The 15,925-nt window shown below is 41.2% G+C and overlaps 1 protein-coding gene across 11 annotated transcripts in view; it reads left to right on the forward strand.

Annotated features, from left to right (window-relative positions):
• Window positions 1-15,925, forward strand: part of sox6 (SRY-box transcription factor 6) — a 519,057-nt gene that overhangs the window by 419,908 nt on the left and 83,224 nt on the right. For all 11 annotated transcript variants that reach the window (XM_067993894.1, XM_067993896.1, XM_067993891.1 and 8 more), the window contains one exon: window positions 6,031-6,110. In XM_067993894.1, the coding sequence (XP_067849995.1) occupies window positions 6,031-6,110 (80 nt within the window). The remainder of the gene's footprint in view (window positions 1-6,030; window positions 6,111-15,925) is intronic.

Raw genomic sequence — 15,925 nt, forward strand, 5'->3', positions numbered from 1 at the left:
GCATGGTAGGTTGTTACATAAGGTTAAATCTCACGGGATCCAAGGTGAGGTAGCCAATTGGATACAAAATTGGATTGACGACAGAAGACAGAGGGTGGTTGTAGAGGGTTGTTTTTCAAACTGGAGGTCTGTGACCAGCGGTGTGCCTCAGGGATCGGTGCTGGGTCCGCTGTTATTTGTTATTTATATTAATGATTTGGATGAGAATTTAGGAGGCATGGTTAGTAAGTTTGCAGATGACACCAAGATTGGTGGCATTGTGGACAGTGAAGAAGGTTATCTAGGATTGCAACGGGATCTTGATAAATTGGGCCAGTGGGCCGATGAATGGCAGATGGAGTTTAATTTAGATAAATGTGAGGTGATGCATTTTGGTAGATCGAATCGGGCCAGGACCTACTCCGTTAATGGTAGGGCGTTGGGGAGAGTTATAGAACAAAGAGATCTAGGAGTACAGGTTCATAGCTCCTTGAAAGTGGAGTCACAGGTGGATAGGGTGGTGAAGAAGGCATTCAGCATGCTTGGTTTCATTGGTCAGAACATTAAATACAGGAGTTGGGATGTCTTGTTGAAGTTGTACAAGACATTAGTAAGGCCACACTTGGAATACTGTGTACAGTTCTGGTCACCCTTTTATCGAAAGGATATTATTAAACTAGAAAGAGTGCAGAAAAGATTTACTAGGATGCTACCGGGACTTGATGGTTTGACTTATAGGGAGAGGTTGGATAGACTGAGACTTTTTTCCCTGGAGAGTAGGAGGTTTAGGGTTGATCTTATACAAGTCTATAAAATAATGAGGGGCATAGATAAGGTCGATAGTCAAAATCTTTTCCCAAAGGTGGGGGAGTCTATGACGAGGGGGCATAGATTTAAGGTGAGAGGGGAGAGATACAAAGGGGTCCAGAGGGGCAATTTTTTCACTCAAAGGGTGGTGAGTGTCTGGAACGAGCTGCCAGAGGCAGTAGTAGAGGCGGGTACAATGTTGTCTTTTAAAAAGCATTTGGACAGTTACATGGGTAAGATGGGTATAGAGGGATATGGGCCAAGTGCAGGCAATTGGGACTAGCTTAGTGGTATAAACTGGGCGACATGGACATGTTGGGCCGAAGGGCCTGTTTCCATGTTGTAAACTTCTATGATTCTATAAGCAATATAAGCTAAAGGGTACAATTCTAAAGGGGTGCAGGAACAGAGAGACCTGGGGTTATATGTGCGCAGGTTGTTGAAGGTGGCAGGACAGGTTGAGAAAGTGGTTAAAAAAGCATACGGGATCCTGGGCTTTATAAATAGCGCATAGAGTACAAAGGCAAGGAGGTTATGATGAACCTTTATAAAACACTGGTTTGGCCACAACTGGAGAATTGGGAGTATTGCATCCAATTCTGGGCATTGCACTTTTGGAAGGATGTGAAGGCCTTAGAGAGGGTGCAGAAATGATTTACCAGAATGGTTCCAGGGATGAGGGACTTTAGTTACGTGGATAGACTAGAGAAGCTGGGGTTGCTCTCCTTAGAGCAGAGAAGGTTGAGCGGAGATTTGATAGAGGTGTTCAAAACCATGAGGGGTCTAGACAGAGTAGATAGATAGAGATTCTTCGCATTGGTAGAAGGGTCAAGAACCAGAGGACACATATTTAAGGTGATTGGCAAAAGAACTAAAGGCGACATAAGGAAAAACTTTTTTTATGCGGTAAGTGGTTATGATCTGGAATGCACTGCCTGAGGGAGTGGTGGAGGCAGATTCAATTGTGGCTTTCAAAAGGGAATTGGATAAGTACTTAAAGGGAAAAAATTTGCAGGACTACGTGGAAAAGGCGGGTGAGAGGGACTAACTGAATTGCTCTTGCAGAGAGCTGGCACGGGCTCGACGGGCCGAATGGCCTCCTTTTGTGCTGTAACCATTCTATGATTCTAGGTTCTAAGAATCCAGCCCTTAGCACGAGTTGTGCAATTTTTACAAACATGTATCCAATCATATATATGTGTATATATATATATACAAAATACTGATAGTGTATCCTAGAAATAGGCAATGCAGCAGGAGTGAGTGATAAAACACTTGAAACTGTGTAACACACTATTGTATGTCTTGGAAATGCTGGCAGTGGTTTCCCACGGTGAGGGAGCAGAAATATGGAAGCTTGTTAGGACATGCTTACTGTTCTTCAAATAAATTAAATAAAAATTGTTCCTCACGCAAGCATTCTTAATCCAAAGAGCAAATTTGAAAAAGATTGCTACAGCATGTCCATTGACTCCATGCCAAGGAGTGTCAGAGTAGAAGGGGATTTAAAAGCAAACAAACAATCTTTAACAATGATTATTAAAGCAGTACAAGCAATGCACTTTGCAGTTTGGTTGATAAATGCATTGACCAGTGCAGAAGCTGAGCCATACAGACCAGGACATTCCTCAGTCTATGCTGAAACAGCTGATCTCAGCCAAAGCTAATAAAAATGACGTAGAAGGCTCGATGGGCCGAATGCCCTAATCTTATTCCTATTTTCCTAAAACAACAGTTGGAATGCCACAGTTGGCCTTAGTGCTCCTGAACTAAGGGGAAAAATCAGCCAGGATTCCCATTCATGAATGTGATTCAGTGATCCCATACTTTAAAGGATGTGTGTGGGAATGTCGGATGAGCAAAGTATCCAGTGTAGCCATACTGACCTCCACTATGTCGTAGCTTGCCTGTAGTCATTGTCTAAGCTTGTAAATGAAGAATGAGCAATTAGGTGGGGTCCCAGAGGACACCCAGAATTCGTGGAACCATACACCAGCATCTTCAGGAGAGGAGGAAAGTAAATCAGAGGCAATGAAAAAGAATAAAGTTCTTTCTTTAAAGCTTTCTTCTGTACTTGAAAATTGAAGGATTTCCATGACCCAGCAAGGTCGCATGCCTCTGTATATTTACTGCTTGGAGTAAATGAAGGGCACACACTGGAGGTTCCATTTCTCCCCCCTCCCCCGACAGTACTGGTGGAAAAGAATTAATTACAAGGCCAAATCATTTGAACACAAAACAGACAAAAATGCTTTTTTAAAAAAAATTAACTTGGCTCCAGGTAACTGCATCTACAATTTGTTTTACAACGAATCTTTTAAAATATGAATAAAAATAACACTTCTGAGCAGCTGAGGGAAATAAATGTTCCAGCCTCAGGTGAGTTTCTAAACACAAAAAGGGTGTGGCATGCAGGAGTGCGCTAGTAAGAGACAGGCCAGGCCAACAACAGCAGGAATTCAGCTGATTCTAAGTGCAGTAGCACAACCGCTGTAAAGTGCTGCTGCAGGGGATTTTCAGATGATGATTTTAATTAGTTTGACATGAAAAAATATTTCACTACATGTAAAGCAGTGTCTGTTGAGTTCCCCCTCCTCTTACCCCCCCCCACCCAAGAAAAACACACACTCCGTATCCTTTCTGCCGATTTAAATGAATATTTGTTAAAAAAAAGTTCAAACAAACAATCCTGGCTGATCATTTTATATTGTTGTTTTATCATTTAAATTGTCCTAAGAGAAAAACAAATCTTCTAAAGTACGAGACCACAGGACACCAAGGCGAGGTAGTATTAGGAAATAGAGCGTAGCAGAGCTTTGAGAGCAGCCAGGAGAGAGATCTTTATGAAGCATGTATGTTCTCACTGTGGTGCATGGATTGATGAGGTACAGATTTTTTTTTGTATGTGTTTGATTCATTGGGTCACGGAGACGATTTAAAATGCATGTGTGAGGAAAGCAGTGTCCAACTTGCAGATGATTTTCTTTTTCCCTTTTGTCCCACTTTAAAATATTTTTGATTCCATTTTTGCCGAGTTACAGACCTTAATATTGCATCTTACTGCATGTCCACAAGTAACAATAATAAGTATTAATACAACTTGATGAAAATTAGTATAAAATATAGAACATGGATAATGATTTGTTCCATGAGATTTTTTTGGTTTCAAATATTCTTCTGAATATTAAGTTTTAACAAAAAGTTCTAATGACAATTGCCCTTTTTAATGGGTGCTCCATTATGGCTACCACTTTGCCCCTATCTTATTAGGCTGGGCAAACAACCTAGATTTTCCTTCCTGATATCCATGATATTCTATCTGGTAAGTCCCCCTTTGCCAGACAAAGTATAGATCCTTTCTCAAAATAAGTGTTTGATGGAATTCATCACTAACTGGCTGGGGTGGGAGTGAGAAATGCCAATCAATGCTTTGCTATTAGATTACTAATGTTAACTAAGTTTCCTTGTATTAAGCTACAGTATCCTTCCATAATACATTGTTTTAAAACCACTGACAACTTGCTGTTTGCACTTAAACAAAACAATTCACTAATTTTCAACAGCTTTAATCTTGTTTTATTTCTTATACCATCTTTTTGTGAGTGTGCTTCTTTCATAGTGGAATAATTTAAAGGAGAACATGCACAGTCACTGCTCTCAGACATCTCCCCCTCCCCTCCCCCAATCCCCATACCCCAGTTAGTTATACCTTATTTGATTGAGTAGATAGGTTGGTCCAGTCCTTAGGACATCTCTATTAGCATTGACAAACATCATGAGACACACGAGTGAAGTCATCAGTTCTTGATCAATTTTGGCTTTGCCAAATGATTCAGCTAAAACTGGCAAAACTCATCCCTCGAGCATCAATTGAGACTGAGATTTCAACTTGGTCTCCTTTCTGAGAATCCAATACTTTGCAGTGGTATCTACAGAGCAATCATACTCCATATAGCCAGATTCTTTGAAGTGTTTGTGAAATCCAACCTAGCATCAAACTTGGGTTGGTGATTTTCAATTTAGCACCACTTTTAAATGGATTATTCGGCTGTCAACCTCAAGCCTGTGTTGCTCATACCTTGGAATCAACTTAATGCCCTCTTTTATTGTCAGTTTTGACCTTTTGTCATTTTTTTCCCCCCGAAGTTTGATTTTGTATCAGTAGATGTTTGTTCATTGTTGATTTGTTGATGTTGTCATTCAGTTGTCAATTCTTATCATTATCACTTCCTATTACTGTCACTTCAAGCTTCCACTTGTAATTTGTATTTTCTTGTTACGGCAACTTAATCAGACAATAGTTTGGAAAGGACGTTGAAGGCACATTCACTTCTCTCCCCCGCAGAATCTTCAGTTCTATTTGTCATTGAATGTTTGTCCTAGTTTGTTGTTTTGAGATGCTCACAAAGAAGCGCAAAAGCAGGAACCAATGGATCACATGACTAAAACAGTAGCCTTGACCTGAGCATGCAATGTACCTTTCCTTGAGGTACCCTAGTAGTTTATTTGTGATGTGCTCACATATAAGTCTGCTTGCCAACTTGAAGAGCTCATTCAAAAGTGACAGACAGACAGAATCTCTGCAGAAGCAACTACGCTAGCAGCTCAACAAATTTATATTTCATAACGATTGTTAGCATTTTGCCTCCCCTTCAATAAAATAACACTGTGTTGGATAGAAGTTCTATTATTGTTCCATTTTGACCTGGAAAATGTCCATAAAAGCATCCCACTATATACACAATGTATTTTAAAAAAGACTAGTGTTTATTAATTTAAAAGTTTGATTGACATCTATTTATTCTGACGTGCCAGAATACTGACTGTCACCCTGAGGTGGGTAATGATTCAGGTTGAAACTGGTCAATATAGTTTAGAGCTGCTTATGAGACTTGTTTCAGTAACTAAGACCTAGTTGTATGAATTGAAACACACTGACAAGAGCCTTTTGATGTAACTAATTTTTGTGTGTGTGTGTATCTTTTTTTTTACTCTGAAAATGAAAAGAACAGACCCTTCCCATTTTTTTTCTTTTTTTTGCCAGTTTGCCTACGAGCCATCTGTTAACAAAAGTTCCGAGTCTGCACTGCATGTTTCTGCCCAGCTGAGGCTTTTGTTTGGGCAGATGTTCGGGCTCAGTGCAGCGCCGTGTTGCAAAGGCAGCGGCAGAGGCTCTGTTGGCACATGTTCGGTGCTATTCTTCGCTCATTGTCTGAACCTGTGTGCATTGTTCTTCATCGACAGGTGATAGCTACCCTGTGCAGCTCATTCCGTCGACAATGGCAGCTGCAGCTGCGTCTGGACTCAGCCCATTACAGCTCCAGGTATGTGCCACAACAAAGAATTCTGGGAGAGGAGCCAAAATATAACGCTGAATGCCAGTCTGAGCACTTGAGATTTTTTTTCTTTCCACAGTCAAGCAAACTTAACACTTTAAGTCCTGAATAAGTAGCAACATAGAAAATAGGTTTTCTGGGTATTACATTGTACAACATGGTAAAATCTCCTTAGCGCAGCCTTATGGGGTTTTACATTGTGGCTCAGTGTAGTCCAGCTCCTGGCGTCACTCCCACAGTTTTACATTTGAGATCTGCTGCTGGTCTCTTGCAGGTTGATTGAATGCATAGAGGAGGTATTTCCAACAGCAGATCCTACGGAACAAAATAAGTTGGGCAGTTTACACAGGGGATTGTCATAGGCTGCACAAAACTGCCGCATTGGGAGATGATGGCAATACAGTAATGTAAAAGTCCCAGCAACACATGCATTTTTGTATGCGTACAGCTGCGTATTAGTTTGTAGCTATGGGTGTGATTGTATCCATATGCAGTACTGAAGGAGTGCTGCATGGTTAGAGGTGCCGTCTTTCAGATGAGATGTTAAAGCAAGTCTTCCTGCTCGGGTGGAAGTAAAAGGTCCCAAGGCACTGTTCTCCTAGTGTGCTGGACAACATTTATCCCTCAACTGACATCACTAAAGCAGATTATTTGATCGTTAATCTGTTTGTGGGACCTTGCTGTGTACAAATTGGCTGCCATGGTTGTTTACAAAGCAACAGTGACTACACTTGAAAAGTACATAATTGACTGTGAAACGGTTCGGGATGCCCTGAGGATGTGAAAAGCACTATATAAATGCAAGTTATTTCTTGCTTCTTTTTATATTTGCGTGTGTACGTGTGCTGAGTGTTTGTTGAACATGTAAGGGGCGATTTTCCGAGTTAGTGCTGTCAGCGGGAAGTCTTGCCCACAAGCTGCACGTTATCGGGATATTGCAGGCACGTTGTCCATGATTTCTCACCCAGTTAGATTGAACACAGGCAATGGCATTATTAAAGCAGCACATTCCCCCCCACAGTTTTTTGCCTCCTCTAATATGGTCGTGATTATATTGGGTACATTCCATGGTTACCGGTTGTTCTCAAATACCTAACCCAAAAGGCCATTCTTCAGGAGTGAGCCTAAGACAGTGAGTGTTTGTAGGCTGTTTGTGTGTGGGAGGCTGTCACAGTCTCTCAGTCACTTGTTTCTGTCTTTACCCAACAGCCACACACACACCTTCCAGCAAGGGTCACTGGTTAACAATAAAGCGAAAGAGTCGTAGTTGATCTTTTTCTTCTCTAGCCCAGGGACCTCAGGCCAACTGTAGATCTGACAGCCTTGCTGAGATCGACTAACACTGCACCAACTGCTTTGATGTTGGGGTTCAGTGGGGCACTACGGTCGTCTAGTCCCAAGACACAGGTCTTGTGCAGGCAACGGTAACCCAAAAGTAAATTTGTCAGATTTGCTGAGACCAACAGCTGGAAATATCCATTTGTACCTGTGACTTCCTGACTTCTATGGCTCAGCACCACAACCCACCGAGTCAATTAGAGCACCAATCAATTGTGTGTTTTTTTTTAACCCAATCTAACTGTAAACTCTTTGGCTGCTTTTATATTGCTGCCGTTTTAATTGGGATTCTGGGAGAATGGCATCCTTGAGCCAGCTAAATCCTGCCCTTGTATCCCAGTGTCAGACTCGCAAGCCCATAAAAAAACTGGGTCTATAAGTCTGCCACGGGGGTAAGTGACCCAGATATAAACAATGGGAGCCAGCTCACAGATGCTGGTCTCCTAGAATCCGAATTATAAATAACGCCAATATAAAAGCAGCTTTTGTGCAGTATTTATGTTCTGAGTCACTATATTCCTAAGAGAGGCTGTTACATCGCAGGCTCTCCTGATAAGCAGTATAGAGTCCACAAGTCCTATTGTCATGCTTGTTAATGAGATTTGACTCTACGATTTTTGCCACAATATTACAAAGAGAGGGGATGAGTGCATTCACTGGCTGCCTTGCCTACCATTGTTAATTAAAAGCTTTCACCTCACATTTAGCCCTTGGGTAGTGAACTGTTAATGTGGGAGTAAGAAGACTGAACGCTGCCTATTTTCAACAAGGCCGATAGCGACAGATAACGTTTAAGCATTAAACTTTAAATGGCTTAGAATTGTTACCAAACAAAGCAAATACTTTATGAAAAATGTGACATGTAACTTTTTTCCAGATACAGTAGTGTAATTTGTCCTTCACTGCTTATCGCTTAGAGCTTTAATGAGCCTTGGCAAGTCCTAACAATGCATGCAGCTGCAATACAAGCACCAACAGTTCCACCATCAGATCGGAATTCATGTACAGTATTCGAACAGAGAGAAACAAATAGGGAAAAAAAAAAAGAATGAAAAAGGAATGCACAGATGCTGGTTAAAGAGTCTTCTTCTTAACTGTAAACAAAGTATACTTTGGATAATGACCTTTTGTGGTAATGTCGGGTGCGGGTCCAAAGCAGTACTGAAGCATTTCTCAACACGCCTCAGGGGCAAAATAATGGTAGAGCGAAGGCCAAAGAATTCTATTTTTAGTGGAACAGCACAGCAGATGGAGTCATGAATAGTCATATATCTGAAGGAAGGCCGAGAGGCTTTAAACATTAATTTGGATAATGTATTTATTTAACCCTGGGAACAATTCAAAAACTATAACTCTGAGGGCATCGAGTGCATTTGACCTTTCAAATGAAGGGGGAGGCGACTGAGAAGAATTTTACAGTATTTTACTTATAGTTGGTTTTAGTGTTTTCTCATTTTTTCAAAAAGTTACAGATGAGTCCAAATACAAATCGCATTTCAGGATCTTATTCCGCCACTTCCTGATTCAGCAACAGCCGTGAAAAGTTAGTGGTGTTGTTCCAGTAGGAGCTTTTTGCTGCATTAGTTTAGTGTAGTCATCGACAGCTGACAGCCCAGAGCAACAGAGGCTGGTCAATGAATCCTAATGGGCAGCAGCAGCAACAAACAACAGCAAAGTTGCTCGATTGGCCAGTTCAAGGTCAAGTGTACAGACACTGCTGTGCGTAAAGAAAGAAAAACAGCAGAGGTGAAGGTAAAACAATTAATTTAAATCCTGAGACCTTTCGGATCATTTATTAAAAAGCCTAAGAGACAGCCAATTCCCTGCCGGACTTTTGATTTTAATGATTTGACATAGCAAGGCAAAGCGATATAAGGTGCTTATAAAACACAAGCAATTGTAACATTTTGGAGTCTTTTACTAAAACATTATTTAATATACTGTGATCTGTGATATACCACACATTTCCTTTTTAGTAGAGAGTGATATAAAATGCCATTTATAAGGATGACTGCTAGTGTTAATATATTTATTATGAGATTGCCAAAAGAGGCTTTTAGAAAGGGTCAGTGTGTATATTAATTCCAAATCTTATAACACCAGTGGCTAATGGAACAAATCATTTTACAATGCAAACTCAAATTGGTACTTTCTTGCTGAAAACCTGTTTGGCCAGGCGTTTTTCGATTTATTTTCGACACATCGATGCAAATTGTTTTGAATATGTTGCGTCACGTTCATGTCATGCCCTCGTGATGAAAATATCACATGGATCTTCTGTCTCTCCTCACTTCCCGAGCAAGATTTCCCAAATACTTTTGATGAAGGCAATTCCCCTTTAAAAAAATGATTTTATCCCCATTCATTCATTGAAATAAGAGAAAAACCTGATCAGATCCCAATTCAATCCTGTCCTGACAGCACAAGGTTCATGTTTTATCATTCACTGCCTAAGTCTTTCAGAAATATTAGCCTAACAAGTTCATGAGCTGAATTAATGTTGTTCTATATTTTTGAAATGTGACCTTGCCCCGACCTAAACCTCCTCCTATCAGCTTACAATTTAAGTACTTCCTGAAGATAGAAATTACGCAACACAAAAAAATTGGTGGTCATTGAGGTCTTATTAACTCGATGACATAACATTAGTAGCCTGTATCTTTAGATTCCTTTCATGATAAACTCTCCAAATGTCCCGGACTATTAGTATGGAATTCAGCTTCCTATTAGTTTAATCCTATTTTTGTGCGTGAGAGGGGAGGGAAGGGAGTTGACTGTATTTTGCTGTCTTCCACTGTTACTTAGGGGAGGGGGCACGTAAGGAATCGACAACTTTTTTTAATGCAGTCAGCATTACATCAATTTTAAATTACTCTGGAGTCACCACCCCATATCGTGCCAACCAAACCTACTAAAACACACCAGGTTTGAACTTTGCTTTGTCAATCCTTCCTGCTGTGAATTTTATTGCAAAATAACATTACTTTTTAAGGTATGTATCATATGTACATTAAGTCTGCAGAGGTACCACAGTTACATCCAACTCACACAAAATATCTCGCTCAAAACGGCTGTCAGTCAATATTCGAGCTACTTGCTGAAATTTGTGTACAACTTACTATTGTCGTGAAGGTATCAGGGAGCGAGCATGGGTGAGATTCTACAGAACTGGAACATACAAATATGCTACTTATTTTTAAAAAGGTTTGACTTAGGCAACTACAGATACATCCGTCTAACATCAATAACAGGTAAAATAATGGAAGCTATTCTAAGGGGTAGGCTGGAGCTGTACCTGTATAGTAGTAATTTGATTAGAAAGAGGCAGAATAAATTTAGAAGGGGAAGATCCCCTGGGGATGTTACAGACCAAATTCCAGACGAAAGACTTCTAATTCAACTTAAAGCCACAGAAATCCTGGGTAGAACATGGAACTGGATAAGAAATTTGTTAAAAAACTGGAAAACAGAGAGCATTCATGAGAGGTATAATGTCAAACTGGGGGAGATGGTGAATGGAGTCCCTTAAGGATGACACTAAAATGGAGACAGCCATAAGGAATGTGGGGATTTAAAAAAAAGTTTTAAATATTTTTGCAGTTGACTGGAGCCTATAACCTTGCCCTACCCTGTCTTTGTGAGTGTTGTTCTTAACACAAAGACCCAGGAACCTTTACACAAGCCTATTTTACAGGTTTCAGATGGCTGCACTCAAGGTCTAGTGTATTTGTCAATCCAAACTATTTCTTTGGAGATCACCATTGCCAAAAAATAATATTTTCCATAAATCGGTTTTGTTGATATTAATTGGTATAAAAAAAATCTTATTGTATATTTTAACCTAGGTATGATAGAATGCTTAGTTTCTGTCTCAATCCAGTTCAGTTCATAGCAAACACAGGTTCATAGCACAAAACTACTCAATTTTAGGCCCACCAACTAAAGCAGGAGACCATGAGCCCTCTCGTGTCCTGCTAATACCCAGCGTTTCTCTTGTTTTTTCACTCTTCATGGTCATAGTGAGAGTCCGATAAGTAAAATTTGCCTTTCCTTCCTCTTCCGCAAGATAAACCACTTGTAAATTCTATATCAAGAATAAAATGAATGTTTTGTTCTGTAGAATCAACATTCCTACCTTGATGAGAACAAATTCTTCCCCCACCCCCACAAAAAAAGAACCTACTCTCTCAAAGGCATCGGGTGTTGTTGGATGTGGGTGTCACATTGTGCAAGTGACCATTCTTCATGTTTAATCCATGGACATTGAGGGGTATGTTTTTAACTTGCGACCTGGGTGCCCATGATAGAAATTGCCTGATTTTTCATTTCCATTAAAATCAATGGGATGAAAATTGAACTATGCCAGGTTAGCGCCCAGTTGGTGAGGTTGAAAATTACCCCCGAGTGTCCGCAGGCTATTTGACCTGGGAGGGGGCATCACAGCTGAGTCCAGCCCCGTCCTCACCTGATGTTCATACAAGTACTTTCCAATAGGGGCCAATGGATAGTCCTAACTCAATCGTATGGAGGCCGATTGTCATGCTTCTACTGCCACCCTGGCTGAGATCACAGACTAAGAACTGAAAACTTTTTACAACAATCCAAGCGAGGAGTGCAAGCTATGTGTGGACTGGACATGATCTGTGTCTGAAAGCACTCGTGGACACTTCCTGGGCAGAATGTTCCAGATCCACACTCACATCACTCCCTCTGATATTATTTTCAACAGATGAAAATCAAATTTGTCAAACGTATATTCTGAGCCAACATTAAATTGGAAATTGATGTAAGCATATTCGGACCAAGCGCACTGGGAATGTTTTATTTTAAATCGCTTATTTTGTTTTAGAAACAGTCTCCTTTGATTGTGAGGCTAAATATACAAATCTTATCAGAATTTTCTTATTTAAGAAATTAATTTCTGAAACAGCATTTCAGTAATTTGTGCGCTCATGCAGTCAGTTGCTGGCAAGGCTGCCAGTCACACTGCCAGACAGATACAATTTGATGATGTTATCTGTCATAACATGCAGGCAGTCATGGCCTAACACTTTCTTATGTGTAAAACCACATTTTAGGAAGTGACAAAAGGGGCTGTGGACCTAACAGTGAAAAACAAGCAGAGCATTTTCAATTCTAGTGGGACACACTGTCATTTGTCTGTCAGGATAAAGGTGGGGTCAATAGTCTGAGTGATTGATTGTCAGTTGCCTTTGCTGCACACGATCATTTTGGTCAGCGTGTAATGAATTGTAGCAAAAATTAAAAAGAAAAGCCGAGAAAAGCAACAGTAGGGACAGCCTCAGAGCAACTAGACTATTTGCTGCTCTGAGGGCAACTGGTTAACTAGATGCGAACAGTGAAAGGGTGAAACATGTAGTGCAATCTCTATATTCTGGTTCTGAATACAGACACTGTTTGGCCATTGTTCATGACCGGGACGATCATGGCTATCTGCCATATTCACTTCAGAGCAACAGGAAGTTAGAGTGCCCTGTGAAGGTCAAAGGTAACGTTAATAGGCCATTTTACATCATATTTTGGGTTGACGTGAAGCGGTTTCAGCTTTGGTTGACATAAAGGCCTGGAATGTTCTCAGATGGAATAACCACCAAATTACCGCAAAATTTCTGTTGGTTTCTATGCTGATCTTGCCAGCTGATGCTTCAGCCGAAATTTCCTGAGATACTCATTAGCATACCCCAGCACCAGTGGAAAACACCGTAAGCAATCAGGTCCTGAGGAAAGCGCGTAACTTATGCCATATTCCTTCTTCAGGTCCCTCTTTATGAAAATTAAATTTAGAGCTATAAAACCATCATTTATGCACATTAGGCACAGCATGTTTAAGAAAATGCAATCGTGGAATTTTTTCAATTTTTAAGGTAACTCATTCTGGTGCCATAAAAATGATATACAACGATACAGAGACTACAGTGCGGGTCATAGTGAGGAGAATTTTTTTAAAAACTGGCATAAAGCTCCAGAAGTATGACTTTGGGTCCTGCCGCAGCTAAAATTTTGGACATAAATTTACAGCCCATTCAGAATTGGCGTAAATGCAGGAAACTCACTTTCTCTGTTCTTTTGCATGGGGAGGCGGGGCTTTGTTAATGAGCAGCAGAGGTTTTGCTGAATTGGCACAAAAGATTGAGGAAACTCGGGCGCGGCAGAAAAAAATGGTGTAAGTCACTTATGCGCGAATTTCCTCGATCCTCTGCACTGAAAATTGGTATTGCGCCGTACTTACCCCGTTGCTTTAGGAAATTCCAGGTCAAAACGTGTAGTACAGACTCCAGTAGGATGGCACCTAAAACACATTCAGGTGAACAATACGAAAAATCACCTCAAGGAGGTGGTATCACACCAGTATGGTTCCCTGCATTACTGCAACCGGTACAAAACTAACGTTAAAATGCTCCCAGAGAGCAAAGCTGACTGCCTGGGAACATTTTCAATTTCAATATTCACCTTTTTAGTTTTAGTTCAGAGCTGTTCCATTACATTAAAATATAACCACTGTTCAGACACCAGTGAGCCGAGCATTGGTTTCCCTGGTTGGAGAGTGGTGAAGGGGTGGCAGTATGGTAAAGTGACAGCAGTAAGAGCTGTGCATGGACTCACCACTAACCCTCACCTATCCCATGAGAAGATCTTCTCCGGAGGGCCAGGCATAAAAAAATAAGAACATGTAAAAAAAAATTACTTCATAAAAATACAACATTCTTTCTTTTTCTTGTTTTCTCTGCATGTCACTCTCAATATTTATTTATGGGTCTTTAATTCCTCACCAACTTTCTCCCTTCTTCTCTTGAATGGGTTGACTCATTGCTGGGGTACTGCTCTCAGACATGCCCGTATGCCATGGTACTTTGCCCAAGAAACCCACCTCTTCAACCAGGTTTTTAATCAACCCTCCTTATCTTTCTCTCCCTGGGTTGGCACTCGTTTTCTTTACTCCTAAGCGGCTTTGGACGTTTCTTTAGGGTCGACTTTAATTCTGCTTGCCCGGCGGAAACCGACAGACGAGCAGTTAAAATGGCGCGTGGGACTTACTTCACCTGACCTTACTGATCCTGCTGTCTTCTTGCTGGTTCACATCTCATTCTGCTCTTTCTGAACAGGTGAGAGGGACATCTGCCGGAAGTCAGTGGGGCCTTTCTTTAAATATGCAGATTCGACTCCAATGACGTCATCGGGACCCGACTGCCATTTTAGCCAGAGGGTGTTGCGGAAGTCATAAAAACTAAAAAGACTCGCCTTATTGGGCATCTTCTGGCCCCGACTCCCCTCTCCGCTAAATTGGTCAGGCGTCATAACGGCTTCCCCGGGCAGGCCTCTGGTTAAAATAGCAGCCGGGCTTCAATGATGTCACATTTAAAGTAGTCATCCCCACCTGTTTCTAAGGGGGGGGGGGCCCTCCTGCCTGCTCAGAAGAGCAGCTTAAGATCGGAACCCGTAGGATCGGTGTGTGGCATCGGTGGGCAAGCCCCTCGGGCGGTTTCAGCTGCTCCAGTGAGCGGGCAGGCTCAAAATCGCCCTGGGTTAAAATTGTCCCTGTGGTTTATTCCCTGGGTGTCCAGCCCCTAGTCGAATGAAATACGATCTTTAATTGAATTCTGAAAGGATGTACCCTGCTGCCAACTGTTAAGTGTTATTTCACACATGTGAGTAATCATTTCTGATTATCACACTGTGAAATATCAGTCCTGTGGGCAGTGAAATTACCATACACGCCCATAGAATAAAATGTACTATAAAACTCGGGCAGTAAAACTTGAGGTGACTGCTGGAGGCCAATCTGTGGGCAGCTTGTTGATATTAACCAAGGTTTTGACCTTGTTACTCTTCGTTTTCGGTGAGATTCACAAAATTGAGAAATTTTGCCTGTCACTCTGTTTTGGTATAAAAACCATTGTAACGGAACTGAGGTGCATTAAAAGAATGAGATTTCATTTTAGTGAAACATTAAGAAAGACATGAGGCGAGCATCCTTTTCAGGGCTTATATTTTATATCCTCTTCAAAAATTCACCTGCTTCGATTTTTCCCCATTTTTTTAGCCCACTTTCCCCCAAACAATGCAATTTTCATTCTGGGCTATAGTTCCGCAGGCACCAGCCGCACTCTGCTACCTCGTCCAAGTGATCATTTTTCATATGTGAACCCAAATAGTGAGTAACAGTCAACTATTCCACCATGGGGGCAGCTCAGCTGAGCTTGATCTTGAACTGACATCAACGCACAAACACTTCATCCAGAGGGAGTTGCTGGATAAAAATCAGGAACAGGAACCCTGGTTGATTCTCCTCTCTCCTAGGATGCAGAGTTGGTTGTGGGATGAGTGTTGACCAGAACACTGGGCAAACTCCTAGCTCTTCTTTGGGTAAAGTGCCATAGGATATTTTACATCCACCTATACGAAGCAGATGGGACCTCGGTTTAACGTCTCCTCCAAAAGACAGC

Source organism: Heptranchias perlo, chromosome 12, assembly GCF_035084215.1.
Source record: "Heptranchias perlo isolate sHepPer1 chromosome 12, sHepPer1.hap1, whole genome shotgun sequence".
Classification (NCBI taxonomy): domain Eukaryota; kingdom Metazoa; phylum Chordata; class Chondrichthyes; order Hexanchiformes; family Hexanchidae; genus Heptranchias; species Heptranchias perlo.